The sequence below is a fragment of the Neovison vison genome, chromosome X, assembly GCF_020171115.1.
Source record: "Neovison vison isolate M4711 chromosome X, ASM_NN_V1, whole genome shotgun sequence".
Taxonomy (NCBI): Eukaryota; Metazoa; Chordata; class Mammalia; order Carnivora; family Mustelidae; genus Neogale; species Neogale vison.
The window spans coordinates 81,942,509-81,957,927 of NC_058105.1; the positions used below are offsets into that span (position 1 = coordinate 81,942,509).

Consider the following 15,419-nt stretch of genomic DNA (forward strand, 5'->3'; position numbering starts at 1 on the left):
AGGGCTGGATTTTCAGTGTTATTCTCAACAGACCTCCGTCTACCCCAAACCATTAGCAGTAGAATGACCTTAATTTTGAGTTCTGGATATTAGCAACATGGTTCAGTCATCTACCTTTTTTTATTTAAGATTTATTTTATTTATTTATTTTCGAGTGTGTGGGGGAAGGGGCAGAGGGAGAGGATCTCAAGCTGACTCTGTACTGAGCACAGGACTCAATCTCACAGCCATGAGATCATGACCCGAGTGGAAATCATGAGTTGGATGCTTACCTGACTGAGCCACCCAGGTGCCCCCAGTCATCAACTTATTTAATATATCACATGTTTACATTCTGTTTTCGTAGGAGATTAAAGCTGCTTCTTTACGAACATTAACATCAATTGTCCATTTGGAGAGAACTCCCAAACTCAGCAGTATTATTGACTGTACTGGAACTGCCTCTTACCATGGATTTTTGCCTGTACTTGTGCGGAACTGTATCCAAGCCATGATTGGTAAGTTTTGATGATTATTCTTTAAGCTAGCAGGAACTTCACCCTTGCTTTTATCAGTCTTTGTTTAACATCTTGCCCTCTTAACATCAAATTCTGAGCTTGCTTTTTTTCTGTCTCTCCCAACTTCCCATATAGATCCTTCCATGGATCCATACCCTCACCAGTTTGCCACTGCTCTCTTCTCTTTTTTATACCATCTGGCCAGCTATGATGCTGGTGGTGAAGCCTTGGTCTCCTGTGGAATGATGGAAGCCTTATTGAAGGTGCCTTGTTTTTTTTGTTTGTTTTCTGGGTTTTTTTTTTAATACATCTGTGGGGAAATCAACTAAGAGCAGGTGTAGAGTTACAAGTTTGGAACGGTTAACAGTGAGAGCAGATAGCATAAGGAAGCTTACCTAGAAAATGTTCTTAATTTTTCTAGTTTGGTATTCTAGTTATCTATCTCATTAACAACTTTTAAGTGCAGCTTAATTATTAAGAATTGATCATAGTGTAGCTTGGTCTGAGAGTCAGGAGGCTCCAGGTACTAGTCAAGACTAGCCATATCTTACCATGACCTTAGGCTGTTACCCCAAAGAAAAAATATGTAAAGGTACTTTGTAAATTGTGCTGTTAAGGTACATTGGTTTTACTTTGTGCTTGGCACTGGACACCAGCTTTTTTCTCCCTGAATATTTTATTTAAACCTGAAAAGTAATTTTATGTCCCCATTACCTCAGGAAGTTGAGTCCCAGAAGTAATAGAGCTAACATTTGACAAACACCTATTTTTTTTCTCCCACACAGTATTTGCCTCCTTGAGACCCTAGACTGCATGTTTCCAAAAGAATACATTATTCACAGTTTTGTGTCTCTTTTGATTGGCTTTGTCTTTTTTTTTCTCTCCTCAATAGGTTATAAAGTTTCTTGGCGATGAACAAGACCAGATAACATTTGTCACCAGAGCTGTTAGAGTGGTTGACCTTATCACCAACCTGGACATGGCAGCTTTTCAATCCCATAGTGGACTTTCTATCTTCATTTATAGACTCGAGGTATTATTATATAAGGAGTACTTGGCATAGACATACCCAGCCAGTAAAAGATGAACCTAGGAAGTATCCTAATAACTCTAAAGAGCCATCTTAGCCCTTTTCTGTTTTTAGAAACCAATTTTATAATCTGCCTGTGACATTCTTTCATTATAATTATTTTTAACTCCTGGTATATATGTAGGATTTTCTTACTACTTTTCCCTTGATTGTAGCATGAAGTAGATTTGTGTCGGAAAGAATGTCCATTTGTGATCAAGCCAAAGATCCAGAGACCCAGTACTACACAAGAAGGAGAAGAAATGGAAACTGATATGGATGGTAATTAACAGTTACTAAGTCAGTATTTTTGTGCTTAGCATTTTCTTATCATCCAGCCCCAATTTTCATTCTTCCTCCTCATAAATTCCAAAGTGCACAAGTGACTTGAGTGTGTATTTTCAGCAACAAAACAGTATTTTTCTACATAAGTAATTTGTGTATTTTTCATGAGGATAATTATAAAAGGAGGAGGCACAAGTTGTTGGGAATAGCAGTGGAAAGTGAAGCAGATGGTAGAGCTGCAGTAGAGTGCTACAATCACTCTATGGGATGTTAATCTGTTTTATTTCAAGGCTTAATAGCTGTTTTCTAAGTATTGGTTCATTATCTTCCTATTCCCACTAAAATGTAAGCTCCATGAGATCAGTGTACTGTTTTGTTCACTGCTCTATCTTCAGCAGTGCCTGATAAATCGTAGGTGTTTAAATAATGTGTTTGAGAAAGATAAGGAGAACGTAGACTCTAAAATGGAAACTGTCAGGTTATTTTGAGAAGGAAGAGGAGAGGTGAAGAAGTTGTTGAGTAGGGAACATATTTTAAACCATAAAGCCAAAAAGCTAGATAACCAGATATTCTTAATCTCTGGGTGCATCATCATGTGTGTCCTTTTTTTTTTTTACACTCTCCCTGCCCCCCCATGCATAATTCATAATAATAGTAATAAAAGCAAAAAAAACATTCCCCAAAACAGCTTTCTTAGAATTCAGATTCTTACCTTGATGACCCAGGATGTCATTACATGAATCTGTTATCATGCTTATGATAAAGGTACCAGAATTCATAATGGTTTCATTCTTAACACTCAGTACCCATAGGATGCTGTTCCTTTTTTTCTGTTATCTTTCCTGAACACAGTTATTTACATGCATTGTTGCCCCTAGAAACTCCTTTACCCAGTTTCTGTCTCTGGTTTATTGTGGGCAAGCTGGCATTTGAGTTAATGGGTGAGATCCCAGAGTGTTGATTAAAATGTGACATCTACTAAATAGAAGACTATTTAAAAGCCTCATTGTTTATTATAAATCAGGTGTTACCAAATTTGAATATGCATAAGAATAAATTAAAGTGCTTGCTGAAGATGTAGATCTCAGGGGCACCTGGGTGGCTCAGTTGGTTAAGCGTCCAACTCTTAATTTCAGTTCAGGTCATGATCTCAGTATCCTGAGATTGAGGCCCACATCAGGTTCTGTGCTCATTGTGGAGTCTGCTTGAGATTCTCCCTCCCCCCACACCCTGACTTGTGCACTTGTATTCTCTCTCTCAAATAAAATAAATAAAATTTTTAAAAAGTTATAGACCTCATCTGCAATGTTTGATTCAGAAGTGTGCAAGTGTAGACCAGAAAGATCCACACTTTAAAAAAATATTTTTAAGATTTTATTTATTTAGAGAGAGTATGTATAAGTTGGTGGGTGGGGACAGGAGAGGGAGAGAGAGAATCTCAAGCAGGCTCCCTGCAGAGTGCAGAGCCCTACTTGAGGCATGACCCCATAATCCTGAAGATCGTGACCTGAGCTAAAAACAAGAGTTGGACTCTTAAACAACTGAGCCACTCAGGCATCCCAGGAAATCCACATTTTTAATAACTAATCCAGGTGTTTCTGATGTATATGTAGAGGAAACTTTATATTCTATAAAAGGGTTACAAAACTATGAGGGTGTGCTGCCTTTATATAAGTAGGCACAAGTATGTATGTTTGTGTATGTATAAAAAGGTTGGAAGAAAGTATTTCCAGTGTAAACAGTGGTTTAATACTGTAGAAACTGTATTATATTTTATAAATTATAAGAAGCAATTATGTATTTTGTACTTGATTAAAATTAGAAAAAGCTTTACCCATAGTCTGCTACCCACCAGTAGTGTGTGAAATTGCATGTTTTACTTAACCATTGTTTCTCCTCCCACATTTGGTGGGTGAGAAATATTGAAGGGGATTTCTTTTGAAGGATTGTTTTTAACTTGCATTTCTTAAATAACTAGTGCTGTTAAATATTCCTCTATTTGTGGAAAGCTTACATTTTTATTTTGAGTTTCGATATCTGTCACCATTTTTTGTATCATTTATCTCACCTTAATGGGAAAATTTTTTTCATTCTTTTGGCGGTGCTTTATTCTAACAAGTTTCTTTATCATAACTTTTACTTTAGTTACAGATGTGACTATGGAAAGTAGTCCAGGCTCATCCATCTCTGTGGAGCACCGGCTAGATGTTGAATTAAGGGCATCAAGTTCTAGCAGCAGCACTAGCATCTCCTCTGGCTCTGGCCCTGGCCCCCGTCCTGGTGGGTAGACAAGTAGATACACAGTCTTTCACAATGTATTACTAAACTAGTCAAGGAGGTGCTTTGGGAACAGCTTTAGTGATACATTTGGAGGTTTGCTTCTTAGGACTATGCATGTTACTTTGCCTTTCTGGTATCCATTTTCTCCTATTAACATTTATTTCATAGCATTTCATAGTTTTCCAACTGTTCTCATGTTGATTATTTTATCAAAGCACCCATGTCAGCAGATAATATCTAAAACAGAAACTGAGGATCCCAGAGTTAATCTTTTTACTTGCACTTATACTTCAGTCTTTTTAGTATTAGTTTTGTGTAGCCCTTGGTGATTTATTTTCCCATTTTGAAAGCTTGGTAAGTATGTACTCTTCCCAACATCCAGAGATGTCATTTCGATTATCTGCTGGTGTTGATATAGTGTATGTGCTTCTCTTAAAAATTTGTTTTATGTGCCTACTTATTGTGGTCTGATGGTGAACTCAGTATAATCCTCCATCTTGCTCTCTTGCCAGGAGTCCAGTGTATTCCACAAAGAGCAGCACTTCTCAAATCCATGTTGAATTTCCTCAAGAAGGCCATTCAAGACCCAGCTTTCTCAGATGGCATACGACATGGTATTTGATTTTAGATTCTTTCTTGAAGGATGTCTGACTCTTTCCAAAGATGTAGTTCTTTCAATACTGATGCTACTCTTGTTTTGTAAGACAGGCTTAAGAAAAGGCATGCCATGCTTTTAGTCTTTTAGTGTCACTTTTCCTAGACCTAAGGATTTTCTAGCTATTTTCATAATGATTGACCTATTTTTTTCCTTTTTCAGCTTTTGACTGTGCTCACTTCCAGTCTGCTACTCCACTTTGTCTATGTCTGTATTCTTTTGTTCTTTGACCCACTGTTAAGAGGCTATTTCATGGACAAGGAATAAATAATAAAATAGGAGGAACTAAGTAGAAACCATTAGACTGGAATCAACACAGGATATTTACCACAGTGGTGGTATATATAATACATTGTTCTATCATCTCTACCTATCAAACTACTTCTATGCTGATCATATTCTCTTTGGTGTTCACTTTTCTTTTCTCTTAGTGATGGATGGTTCTCTCCCTACCTCCCTGAAGCACATCATCAGTAATGCAGAATACTATGGCCCATCACTCTTCCTCCTCGGTAAGTGGTATTATAGTTGGTTATACCATGCTGGAATAACCTGGCAGAGTTCTCTGTGTATGTTATATCCTTATAGGATTTTACTGTCCCCATTTGTCCACTGTGTTATGTATCTTTCTAGTTGATGATGAAATAGAGAAAGGTCAGAATTCAGTTTCAAATACCCATTTTTTGAATATCAAATATACTTTCTATAAGAAGTATATTATAAATCATTTGTGATAAGTAATATTGTACATTTGTGCTGTACTTAACATTGCAAGTGTGATAAGAAGCATGTCTTAATTCAATGGTTAGTCCCTCATCTTGGTCTGGAAAATTCAATCAGAATGGTTTCCATTCTTAGAATTGAATGACAGACCCCCCACAAACTATAGTATAGAAAATAGTTTCTCACTGTAGAAAATTCAGTTAGGGAAGCTGTGGTTCCTTTGTAATTATTTGTAAAAATGCCTGTGCAACTTTATTTTGGCAGTATTCTGTGCTGTTGTTAAAACTTCATTTTTTTTTTCATTTATTGGGTGCCATACATATTCAGGACATTGAGATACATCAGTGTCTAGAATTCTCCTTAAAACTAAAGGAATGTAGTGGGAAGTATAGAAATAAACAAAACCTCCTTGTACCAGTAGCACACTTTGGGGTATCTGGAGGTAGTAGATTTGGCTACTATAATTTAGGTATGTGGTTCCTTGCCTAAAACAAATTTGGGGTTTTATATTTTAAGTTTGTATCCTGTGACCTTGCTAAATTCACTTAAAAGTTCATAATTGCTTTGTTAATTTATCTACAAGCAGTTCTTAATAATCATTTTGCTTTTTATGTCTTAACTGCATTGGCAAAGATTTCCAATATAACGCCAAATAGAAGTGGTGAGAATGGGCCTTTTCGCTTTATTCCTGAACTCAGGGGAGGAGAGCATTCAGTATTTCACCATTAAATCTGAGGTTAGCAGAAGGTCTTGTTCCTCTTTATCAGGGTGAGGAAGTATTCCCTTATACTATAGCAACTCCATCTTGACATGGAGAGACACCCTCCCAAGGTTAGGTTCATATGGCAGAACTCATGGAAGTAGTTCTTTAGTAAAATCAAAGATTTCTTATACAGGTGGAGAAGTCCCAAGTTACAGTACAGGGAAGAAGGATGGCTCTCTCTGGGAGAAAGCCCCAAAACAGAGAAAAGCAAGTACACAGGCATCTTGCAAAGGGAAAGTTTAAAGGAGGCAGCAAGAGGACATGTATGCTTATGGGGTGGAGGCAGGTAGCAGGTAAGCCTTCAGAATGACACAGGAAGCCAGAAATGAGACTTAGAGCACTAAAGCAAACATAGTAGAGGTCAGAATTCTTCTCTAGAGTCTTTTACTTCATCCCTGCTATTTAAATTAGCATGATAACTTTTCTGGTTTCCTGTAAATAACTTGTATTTGAGAGGGACCAAATTTGCAAAGCCAACTCAAAATAATTAGGCCAGCAATTATTATTACAGCTCCATAAATGATAGTGTAGAGCCTTTTGCTCTAGCCAGAAGGAGACAGCCAGGAAAAGAAATTAATGGGGGCCTAAGAATCTGCTGGCACATTTTTTTAATGTAGTTCGCTATTTATTTTGTTGTTGTTGTTGTTGTGTTTAAGATTTTATTTATTTATTTGATAGAGATCACAAGTAGGCAGAGAAGCAGGCAGAGAGGGAAGGAAGCAGGCTCCCTGCTGAGCAGAGAGCCCGATGCAGGGCTCGATTCCAGAACCCTGGGATCATGACCTGAGCCGAAGGTGGAGGCTTGAACCCACTGAACCACCCACGCACCCCTTGTTCTTTTATTTTAATTCTTCTGAATACCTTACTTATATTTTTGACCCACCTGCAGAAGGAAGTCCCCTAAGGCACAAACGCTGCCTTAAAGTGACAGTAGTTTAATACTCATCTGTTTTAAGAGTTTATTTATTTATTTTAGAGAGAGAGAGAGAGCACACTCTTGCTCAAGTGGAAGCTGGAATGGGGAGGGAAGGGGGAACAGATCTCAAGCTGACTCTGCACTGGGTGCGGAGCCCAATGCAAGGCTTGATCCCATGGTTCCCAAGATCGTGACCTGAGCCAAAACCAAGAGTTACACGCTTAACCAACTGAGCCACTCAGGCACCCCCAATCTTTTTACTAATTATAGCAGCTAGACTGCTTTGTCCCTCATTAAGGACTTCTAAGGCTTGAGCTCTTTGGTTTATATGATTGGCTAGGAGTTGTGCCATTGTTTGGGTAGCCTCTGTTAAGATGCGTCTATGTCACAGAATTAAAAACACCTAATCTTGTGCCTATTATACCAAAGATGGTGATGCAGCCCAGTATAAAAGATAAAAAGGTGGCCGGCCCAGTGCTCCCTTTTGTGGCAAGAATTGATCAACGAACTAGACATTCTGGTTTGATCTAGGGTACCTGGATACTAAATAACCATAGGACACAGGTCAGGGTGTATGGACTAGAAGGGAGCAGTTGGTGGAGTAGAGTGTATGACCTTGCTGAATAGGAGTTGTGTCCTAGGAGATCCAGTAGCCCAAGGGGGCTGGAGGGTGGAGTTTCTAGTGGCCAAATTATATCACGGCAGACATGCGAGGGCAAAATAGTCTCAACAAGAAGGGCATCATGGTCTAGACTCTGGATTGGTGGGGAAGGCTAGGAAGGGCATGAAGAAGTCAGTAAGGAAATACCTGGTGAGGTTGTGCTGTCCTGCTGCAACAATTCTTTGCTAAAACCAACCAAATAAGGATTCTGACTCTTCCCAAATTCAATCTCTGACTCTTCTATCCCACTTTTATACCCAACTGTATTCCTTTATAAGTTCCCCAGCTACCTTTTCTTCTCTTACTTCCAGTTTAAATCCATATTCCCTGAGCTTGTGCTCTGTTCCTAGATTAGCTGATGTCAACACCATGATGGTTGTTACGGACTGCTTAATCATGGGGGTGACAGATAGTCAGTATGAATGTTGAAGACCTTCCAGGGAACAAGAGTTGTTTGTATAACTAATTGCCTGAACCTGGGCACCTGTTAACATTGCTAGAGTTTTAGTGCTCAGGTGACATTCTCTGTTACCATTATATAAATATTGTCTTTCAGGTTGAGGAAGATGGGCAGTGTTGATGCAGTGATGGTGGAATAATGGAAAGTGAAGTGTGAGACTGTCAGATTAAGGAAAGTCAGCTGATGGGGCCATTGGAATTGTGATGAGTGATGTGGCCACCCATTACAGGGGCAGTTAAACATTTGGGGCTGTTAACACGGAGGCTGGGACCACCGATTGTGCTAACATCATCCTCTAGGATACTGGGTTCGTGGGAGTTCTGACCTAACCCCATAACTTGGATGGAAGGTTTCATACATTTGAGAAATAATTACAGAAGTGATTTTCAGTATTCCTTCGTATCTAGAAGTTACAGAGTAATTTCTTAAAGGGAATTGTGGACTGATTGAATATCCCCAAACAGTCGAGGTCACAACATGGACATAAAGGAGTCCAAGGAGTTTGGCACTGAGTTGGAATTGTAGACTCCCAGATGCAGGCCATGAGCCAAATCTGGCAATGCTAGGCCAACCAGAACCAGAGTGTTCCATAATATTTTCAGACCTGTTGAGATCTATAGGCTTGGCATGATGGAGGTGTCCATTTATTTATGGAAGTCACAGGCATTGTTATACCAGGTCCTGTAGTGGCTTTCCTTTCATTAGCTCTGTAATTAGGGCTGTAATAGGGTAGATCCAGAGCTAGCATCCATATTTAAGAATGTTAGTACTGAGAACTAATTTACAATCTTCCTTTCCTTTTTAGAAGAAGCATAAAATTGTAGGTGTGGGAACAGGCAAGACTTCCATTTCTTACAAAGAGGGAACTCCAGTTAGTGAACCTTTAAAACTATTATATTGGGAAAAGACTTTAGCAGAGACCACCTTTGTGGCATACAGAATAGTCTGAAAGGGCAAAAGACCTCAATTTTCAGTGGACCCCATTCTGTAACCCACTCTAAATGGAGGTACCAATCTAGCATAGGTTGCACCAAGTACAAAAAGGGGGCAGTGTCTTTAAGTGAGAAGAGACTCTCTTTGGGTATTATAGATTCATACATGGCAGGCATTTGTTTCATAACTAGAAGAAGAATAGGAAGGTCCTCGTTATATTTTGTTAGGATGGCATGTGACTTTTTTTTTTTGAAAGATTTTATATATTTATTTGACAGAGAGAGATCACAAGTAGGCAGAGAGGCAGGCAGAGAGAGAGAGGAGGAAGCAGGCTCCCCGCTGAGCAGAGAGCCCGATGCGGGACTCGATCCCAGGACCCTGAGATCATGACCTGAGCCGAAGGCAGCGGCTTAACCCACTGAGCCACCCAGGCGCCCCAGGATGGCATGTGACTTAAAAGGTTGAGAGTTCAGGATAACTAAGATAAAGTGGTTAAAAGAGAGACCCATTTAAGGAGACCATTGTCCATTTTTTTTTTTAAATTTAAGAGCATGCCCTTAAGTAGGCTCTTGTGTTTTTGTGTTAAGTCTGCGGTCTGCAGATGATAAGACAAATCAAAAGTTCCAGATGATGCCTTGTTTTTATTGCCAGTGCCCAGACTGAATGAATAAAATGTGTACCCCCATGAGAGTCAGTGTTACTTGGAAGCTAAAAGGGGACTAACATTTAGTGAGACCTATATTAACTGCCAGCAGTAGCGTGGCAGGAAGGATAAACCAAGAACATGGTTGTATAACATTAAATCTTTGTGAGGGAATAGTACCTTATATCCCCAGATTGGGGCAGTGGCTCAATAAAATGAATTTGCCATTCAGAGAGGGAGTGTTTACTCCTTTGTATGGATTCCCATTGACCATGATGCTAATGGAAGACAGAATGCAAAGATCACACTGGTATGCTAGAGTTTGGGCCATGGCCAGTAGCATTGGATACTATGGCACTGAGCCCAGGTTTAAGGATCTGGAGACTGCAATCACTGGAGGTCTCATTGAGCTGAGTCAGGGAGTAATATCTGAGCTTATTTGAGAAGTGTGAACAAATTAGTCAGCTATGGCGTAAAAATGAGTTTCCTGTGTGGCCGCCTTGGTATGAGTTGAGACATCAGACTTTAATTGTGATACGTGATATCTGAGCAGCAATATATTCTCAATGTAGGAAGCCTAATAGAGCACGATACTGAACGTGGTAACTTTTGAGCCCATTGACCTAAGACCCGGGAATCTATAAAAATATAAACAGTGTTCATACCTTTATTGAGGTGTCCTCCAGTGCCAGAATGACTGTGGTCTGCTTTCTAGTTGGGCTGACTCTTGACCCATCCTTTATCAGGAGTGACCTGATCATGGGTTGGAAAACACCAACTTTCCAGCAGGTTCCTCACATGTGATTAGTGTTAACTGCCTTCTGTAATAAATGGACTCCCTTTCTACTGGATTTCCTATTCACTGTGTCCCTGTGTTTTTAAGACAATAGCCGGAGGCTGTGAGTCCACATTTTCACTTATTTTGGACCTTTAACTATAGTTTACTTTGTCTGCCCTTCACATTTAAAAAGATATTTCAGGTGTTTAATCCAGCTTTTAGTTCTTTTCAGCAGAATGATTTATTAAAATATTGTGCCTTTTTATCTTAAAAGGAAGAATTTTCTATGTTGATGTATTTTTTGTGATCACCAATGTTTTTCTTTCTACTAAAATCTTGTGTCTTATGTTAATTTTTTTCATATTCTGAATCTTACACTAGTTTTCTTACTCCTTTTTTGTAATGGTTATTTTTATATTTTATTGACATCTAAACTTAAAAAATTTCTTACTCTGTCTTCCTCCAGACTGGAACAATAACATAAGGTCTTCAACCTGCCTTCATGTCACCCCTTTCTCATCATTTTTTTTTGTACTTTTTTGACTTTCCTTTTCTGATTCATGTTTTAGTTTTGTTGGAGTACATCTTTGGGTAATTTTTAAAGTGTTACACTTCTTTTTCTTTCACAATTTTGTGGACATTTCTCTATTGTCTTCTAACGTTGTGCCTTGAAGATAATAACCACGATGTTAAACTGGTTCTTGTTCTTTTGTAGGTAACTTCATTTTCTCTTTACTCTAGGAATTTACAAATTTCATCAGGACATACTTAGTTCTCTTTCTTTTCAGTATTCTCTCATAGCAATTGGTAGGAATTTACAAATTTCATCAGGACATACTTAGTTCTCTTTCTTTTCAGTATTCTCTCATAGCAATTGGTTAGGCCTTTTTAAAAAACTGATAATTTTTCTTACTTCAGGAAAATTCCTTTGGTTCCTTTTAAATTCTGTATTCTCTCTCAGAAATCCTACTGTATAGCTAGTACGCCTGCCATGTTGATTTCATGTCACTATCTGAGAGAATTTCTCTGTATAACCTTTCAAGATGCCTATGGCAGTATCAAATTTTAAACAGTTTTTACAAACTTTGTAAATTTCTATTTCCTTAAGGGACCCTTTGTCTTAACACATTATTGCTGTTTTATGGATTTTGTAGGTTCTGTAATGTGGTTTTTGTCATTAACTTTTCAAACTAATTTTTTATTTTTTTATTAACATATAATGTATTATTAGCCCCAGGGATACAGGTCTGTGAATTGCCAGATTTACACACTTCACAGCACTCACCATAGCACATACCTTCCCCATTGTCCATAACCCTACCACCTTCTCCCTACCCTCCTCTGCCTGGCAACCTTCAGTTTGCTTTGCAAGATGAAGAGTCTCTTACGGTTTGTCTCCCTCCTGATCCCATCTTGTTTCATTTATTCTTTTCCCACCCCCCAAACCCCCACGTTGCCGCTCAACTTCCTCGTATCAGGGAGCTCCTATGATAATTGATTGGCTTATTTCGCTAACCATAATAACCCCTAGTTCCATCCATGTCATTGCAAATGTCAAGATTTCATTTCTTTTGATGGCTGCATCGTATTCATTTGTATATATACACACCACATCATCTTTATCCATTCATCTGTTGATGGACATCTGGGTTCTCTCCATAGTTTGGCTGTTGTGGACATTGCTGCTATAAACATTCGGGTGCACATGCCCCTTCGGATCACTACATTTGTATAGGTTAAATACCCAGTAGTGCAATTGCTGGGTCATAGGGTAGCTCTATTTTCAGCTTTTTGAGGAACTTCCATGCTGTTTTCCAGACTGCTTGCACCAGCTTGCATTCCCACCAGCAGTGTAGGAGGGTTCCCATTCCTCCACATCCTCGCCAGCATCTGTCAATTCCTGACTTGTTAATTTTAGCCATTCTGACTGGTGTGAGGTGGTATCTCATTGTGGTTTTGATTTGTATTTCCCTGACACCGAGTGATGGTGAGCACTTTTTCATGTGTTTGTTGGCCATCTGGATGTCTTCTTTGCAGAAATGTCTGTTCATGTCCTCTGCCCATTTCTTGATTGGATTATTTGTTCTTTGGGTGTTGAGTTTGATAAGTTCTTTATACAGGTTAGATAATAGCCCTTTATCTGATAAGTCATTTGCAAATATCTTCTCCCATTCTGTCAGTTGTGTTTTGGTTTTATTGACTGTTTCCTTTGCTGTGCAAAAGCTTTTGATTTTGATGAAGTCCCAGTAGTTCATTTTTGCCCTTCCTTCCCTTGCCTTTGGCGATGTGCGATGTTCCTAGGAAGAAGTTGCTACAGCTGAGGTCAAAGAGGTTGCTGCCTGTGTTCTCCTCAAGGATTTTGATGGATTCCTTTCTGACATTGAGGTCCTTCATCTATTTTGAGTCTGTTTTCGCGTGTGGTGTAAGGAAATGGTCCAGTTTCATTTTTCTGCATGTGGCTGTCCAGTTTTCCCAGCACCATTTGTTGAAGAGACTGTCTTTTTTTCCGTTGGACATTCTTTCCTGCCTTGTCGAAGATTAGTTGACTATAGAGTTGATGGTCTATTTCTGGGCTCTCTATTCTGTTCCGTTGGTCTTTGTGTCTGTTTTTATGCCAGTACCATACTGTCTTGATGATGACCGCTTTGTAGTAGAGCTTGAAGTCTGGAATTGTGATGCCACCAACTTTGGCTTTCTTTTTCAATATTCCTCTGGCTACTCGAGGTCTTTTCTGATTCCATATAAATTTTAGGATTATTTGTTCCATTTCTTTGAAAAAAAATAGATGGGATTTTGATAGGGATTGCATTAAACGTTTAGATTGCTTTAGATAGCATAGACATTTTCACAATATTTGTTCTTCCAATCCATGAGCATGGAACATTTTCCCATTTCTTTGTGTCTTCCTCAGTTTCTTTCATGAGTACTTATAGTTTTCTGAGTATAGATTCTTTGCCTCTTTGGTTAGGTTTATTCCTAGGTATCTTGTGGTTTGGGGTGCAATTATAAATGGGATTGACTCCTTAATTTCTCTTTCTTCTGTCTTGTTGGTGTATAGAAATGCAACTGATTTCTGTGCATTGATTTTATATCCTGACACTTTATTGAATTCCTGTACAAGTTCTAGCAGATTTATAGTGGAGTCTCTTGGGTTTTCCACATATAGTATCATATCATCTGCAAAGAGTGATAGTTTGACTTCTTCTTTGCTGAATTGGATGCCTTTAATTTCTTTTTGTTGTCTGATTGCTGAGGCTAGGACTTCTGGTACTATGTTGAATAGTAGTGGTGATAATGGATATCCCTCCCATGTTCCTGACCTTAGTGGAAAAGCTCTCAGTTTTTCTCCATTGAGAATGATATTCATGGTGGGTTTTTCATAGATGGTTTTGATGATATCGAGGTATGTACCCTCTATCCTTACACTTTGTGAAGAGTTTTGATCAAGAAAGGATGCTGTACTTAGTCAAATGCTTTTTCAGCATCTATTGAGAGTATCATATGGTTCTTGTTCGTTCTTTTATTAATGTATTGTATCACATTGATTGATTTGTGGATGTTGAACCAAACTTTCAGCCCTGGAATAAATCCCACATGGTCGTGGTGAATGATCCTTTTAATGTACTGTTGGATCCTATTGGCTAGTATTTTGGTGAGAATTTTTGCATCTGTGTTCATCAAGGATATTGGTCTGTAATTCTCTTTTTTGATGGGACTTTTGTCTGGTTTTGGGATCAAGGTAATGCTGGCCTCATAAAATGAGTTTAGAAGTTTTCCTTCCATTTCTATTTTTTGGAACAGTTTCAGGAGAATAGGAATTAATTCTTTAAATGTTTGGTAGTATTCCCCTGGGAAACTGTCTGGCCCTGGGCTCTTGTTTTTTGGGAGGTTTTTAATGACTGCTTCAATCTCCTTACTGGTTATGGGTCTGTTCAGGTTTTCTATTTCTTCCTGGTTCCGTTATGGTAGTTTATATGTCTCTAGGAATGCATCCATTTCTTCTAGATTGTCAAATTTGCCAGTGTATAGTTGCTCATAATATGTTCTTATAATTTTATTTTTTTGGTGGTGTTTGTGATCTCTTCTCTTTCGTTCATGATTTTTATTTATTTGGGTCCCTTTTTTTTCTTTTTGATAAGTCTGGCCAGGGGGTTATCAGTCTTACTAATTCTTTCAAAGAACCAACTCCTAGTTTCATTGATTTATTCTGTTGTTTTTTTGCTTTCTATTTCATTGATTTCTGCTCTGATCTTTATGATTTCTCTTCTCCTGCTATGTTTAGGCTTTCTTTGTTGTTCTTTCTCCAGCTCCCTTAGGTGTAGGGTTAGGTTGTATATTTGAGACCTTTCTTGTTTCTTGAGAAAGTCTTGTATCGCTATCTAATTTCCTTGCAGGACTGCCTTTGCTGCAACCCACAGATTTTGAACCGTTGTGTTTTCATTAGTATTTGTTTCCATGAATATTTTCAATTCTTATTTAATTTCCTAGTTAACCCCATTCATTCCTTGTAGGATGCTCTTTAGTCTTCATGTATTTGGATTCTTTCCAAATTTCCTCTTGTGATTCAGTTCTAGCTTCAGAGCATTGTGGTCTGAAAATATGCAGAACGATCCCAATCTTTTGATACTGGTTGAGACCTGTTTTATGACCCAGGATGTGATCTATTCTGGAGAATGTTGCATGTGCACTAGAGAAGAATGTGTATTCTGTTGTGTTGGAATGGAATGCTCTGAATATATCTGTGATGTCCATCTGA

General features: G+C 38.6%; 1 protein-coding gene across 10 annotated transcripts in view; it reads left to right on the forward strand.

Moving 5' to 3' along the window:
* The window catches only part of HUWE1 (HECT, UBA and WWE domain containing E3 ubiquitin protein ligase 1), a 169,904-nt gene that overhangs the window by 67,500 nt on the left and 86,985 nt on the right, over positions 1-15,419 (forward strand). For all 10 annotated transcript variants that reach the window (XM_044234530.1, XM_044234531.1, XM_044234529.1 and 7 more), the window contains 7 exons: positions 347-497; positions 633-760; positions 1,390-1,530; positions 1,743-1,848; positions 3,997-4,131; positions 4,644-4,745; positions 5,218-5,298. In XM_044234530.1, coding sequence (XP_044090465.1) covers positions 347-497; positions 633-760; positions 1,390-1,530; positions 1,743-1,848; positions 3,997-4,131; positions 4,644-4,745; positions 5,218-5,298 — 844 coding nt within the window. The remainder of the gene's footprint in view (positions 1-346; positions 498-632; positions 761-1,389; positions 1,531-1,742; positions 1,849-3,996; positions 4,132-4,643; positions 4,746-5,217; positions 5,299-15,419) is intronic.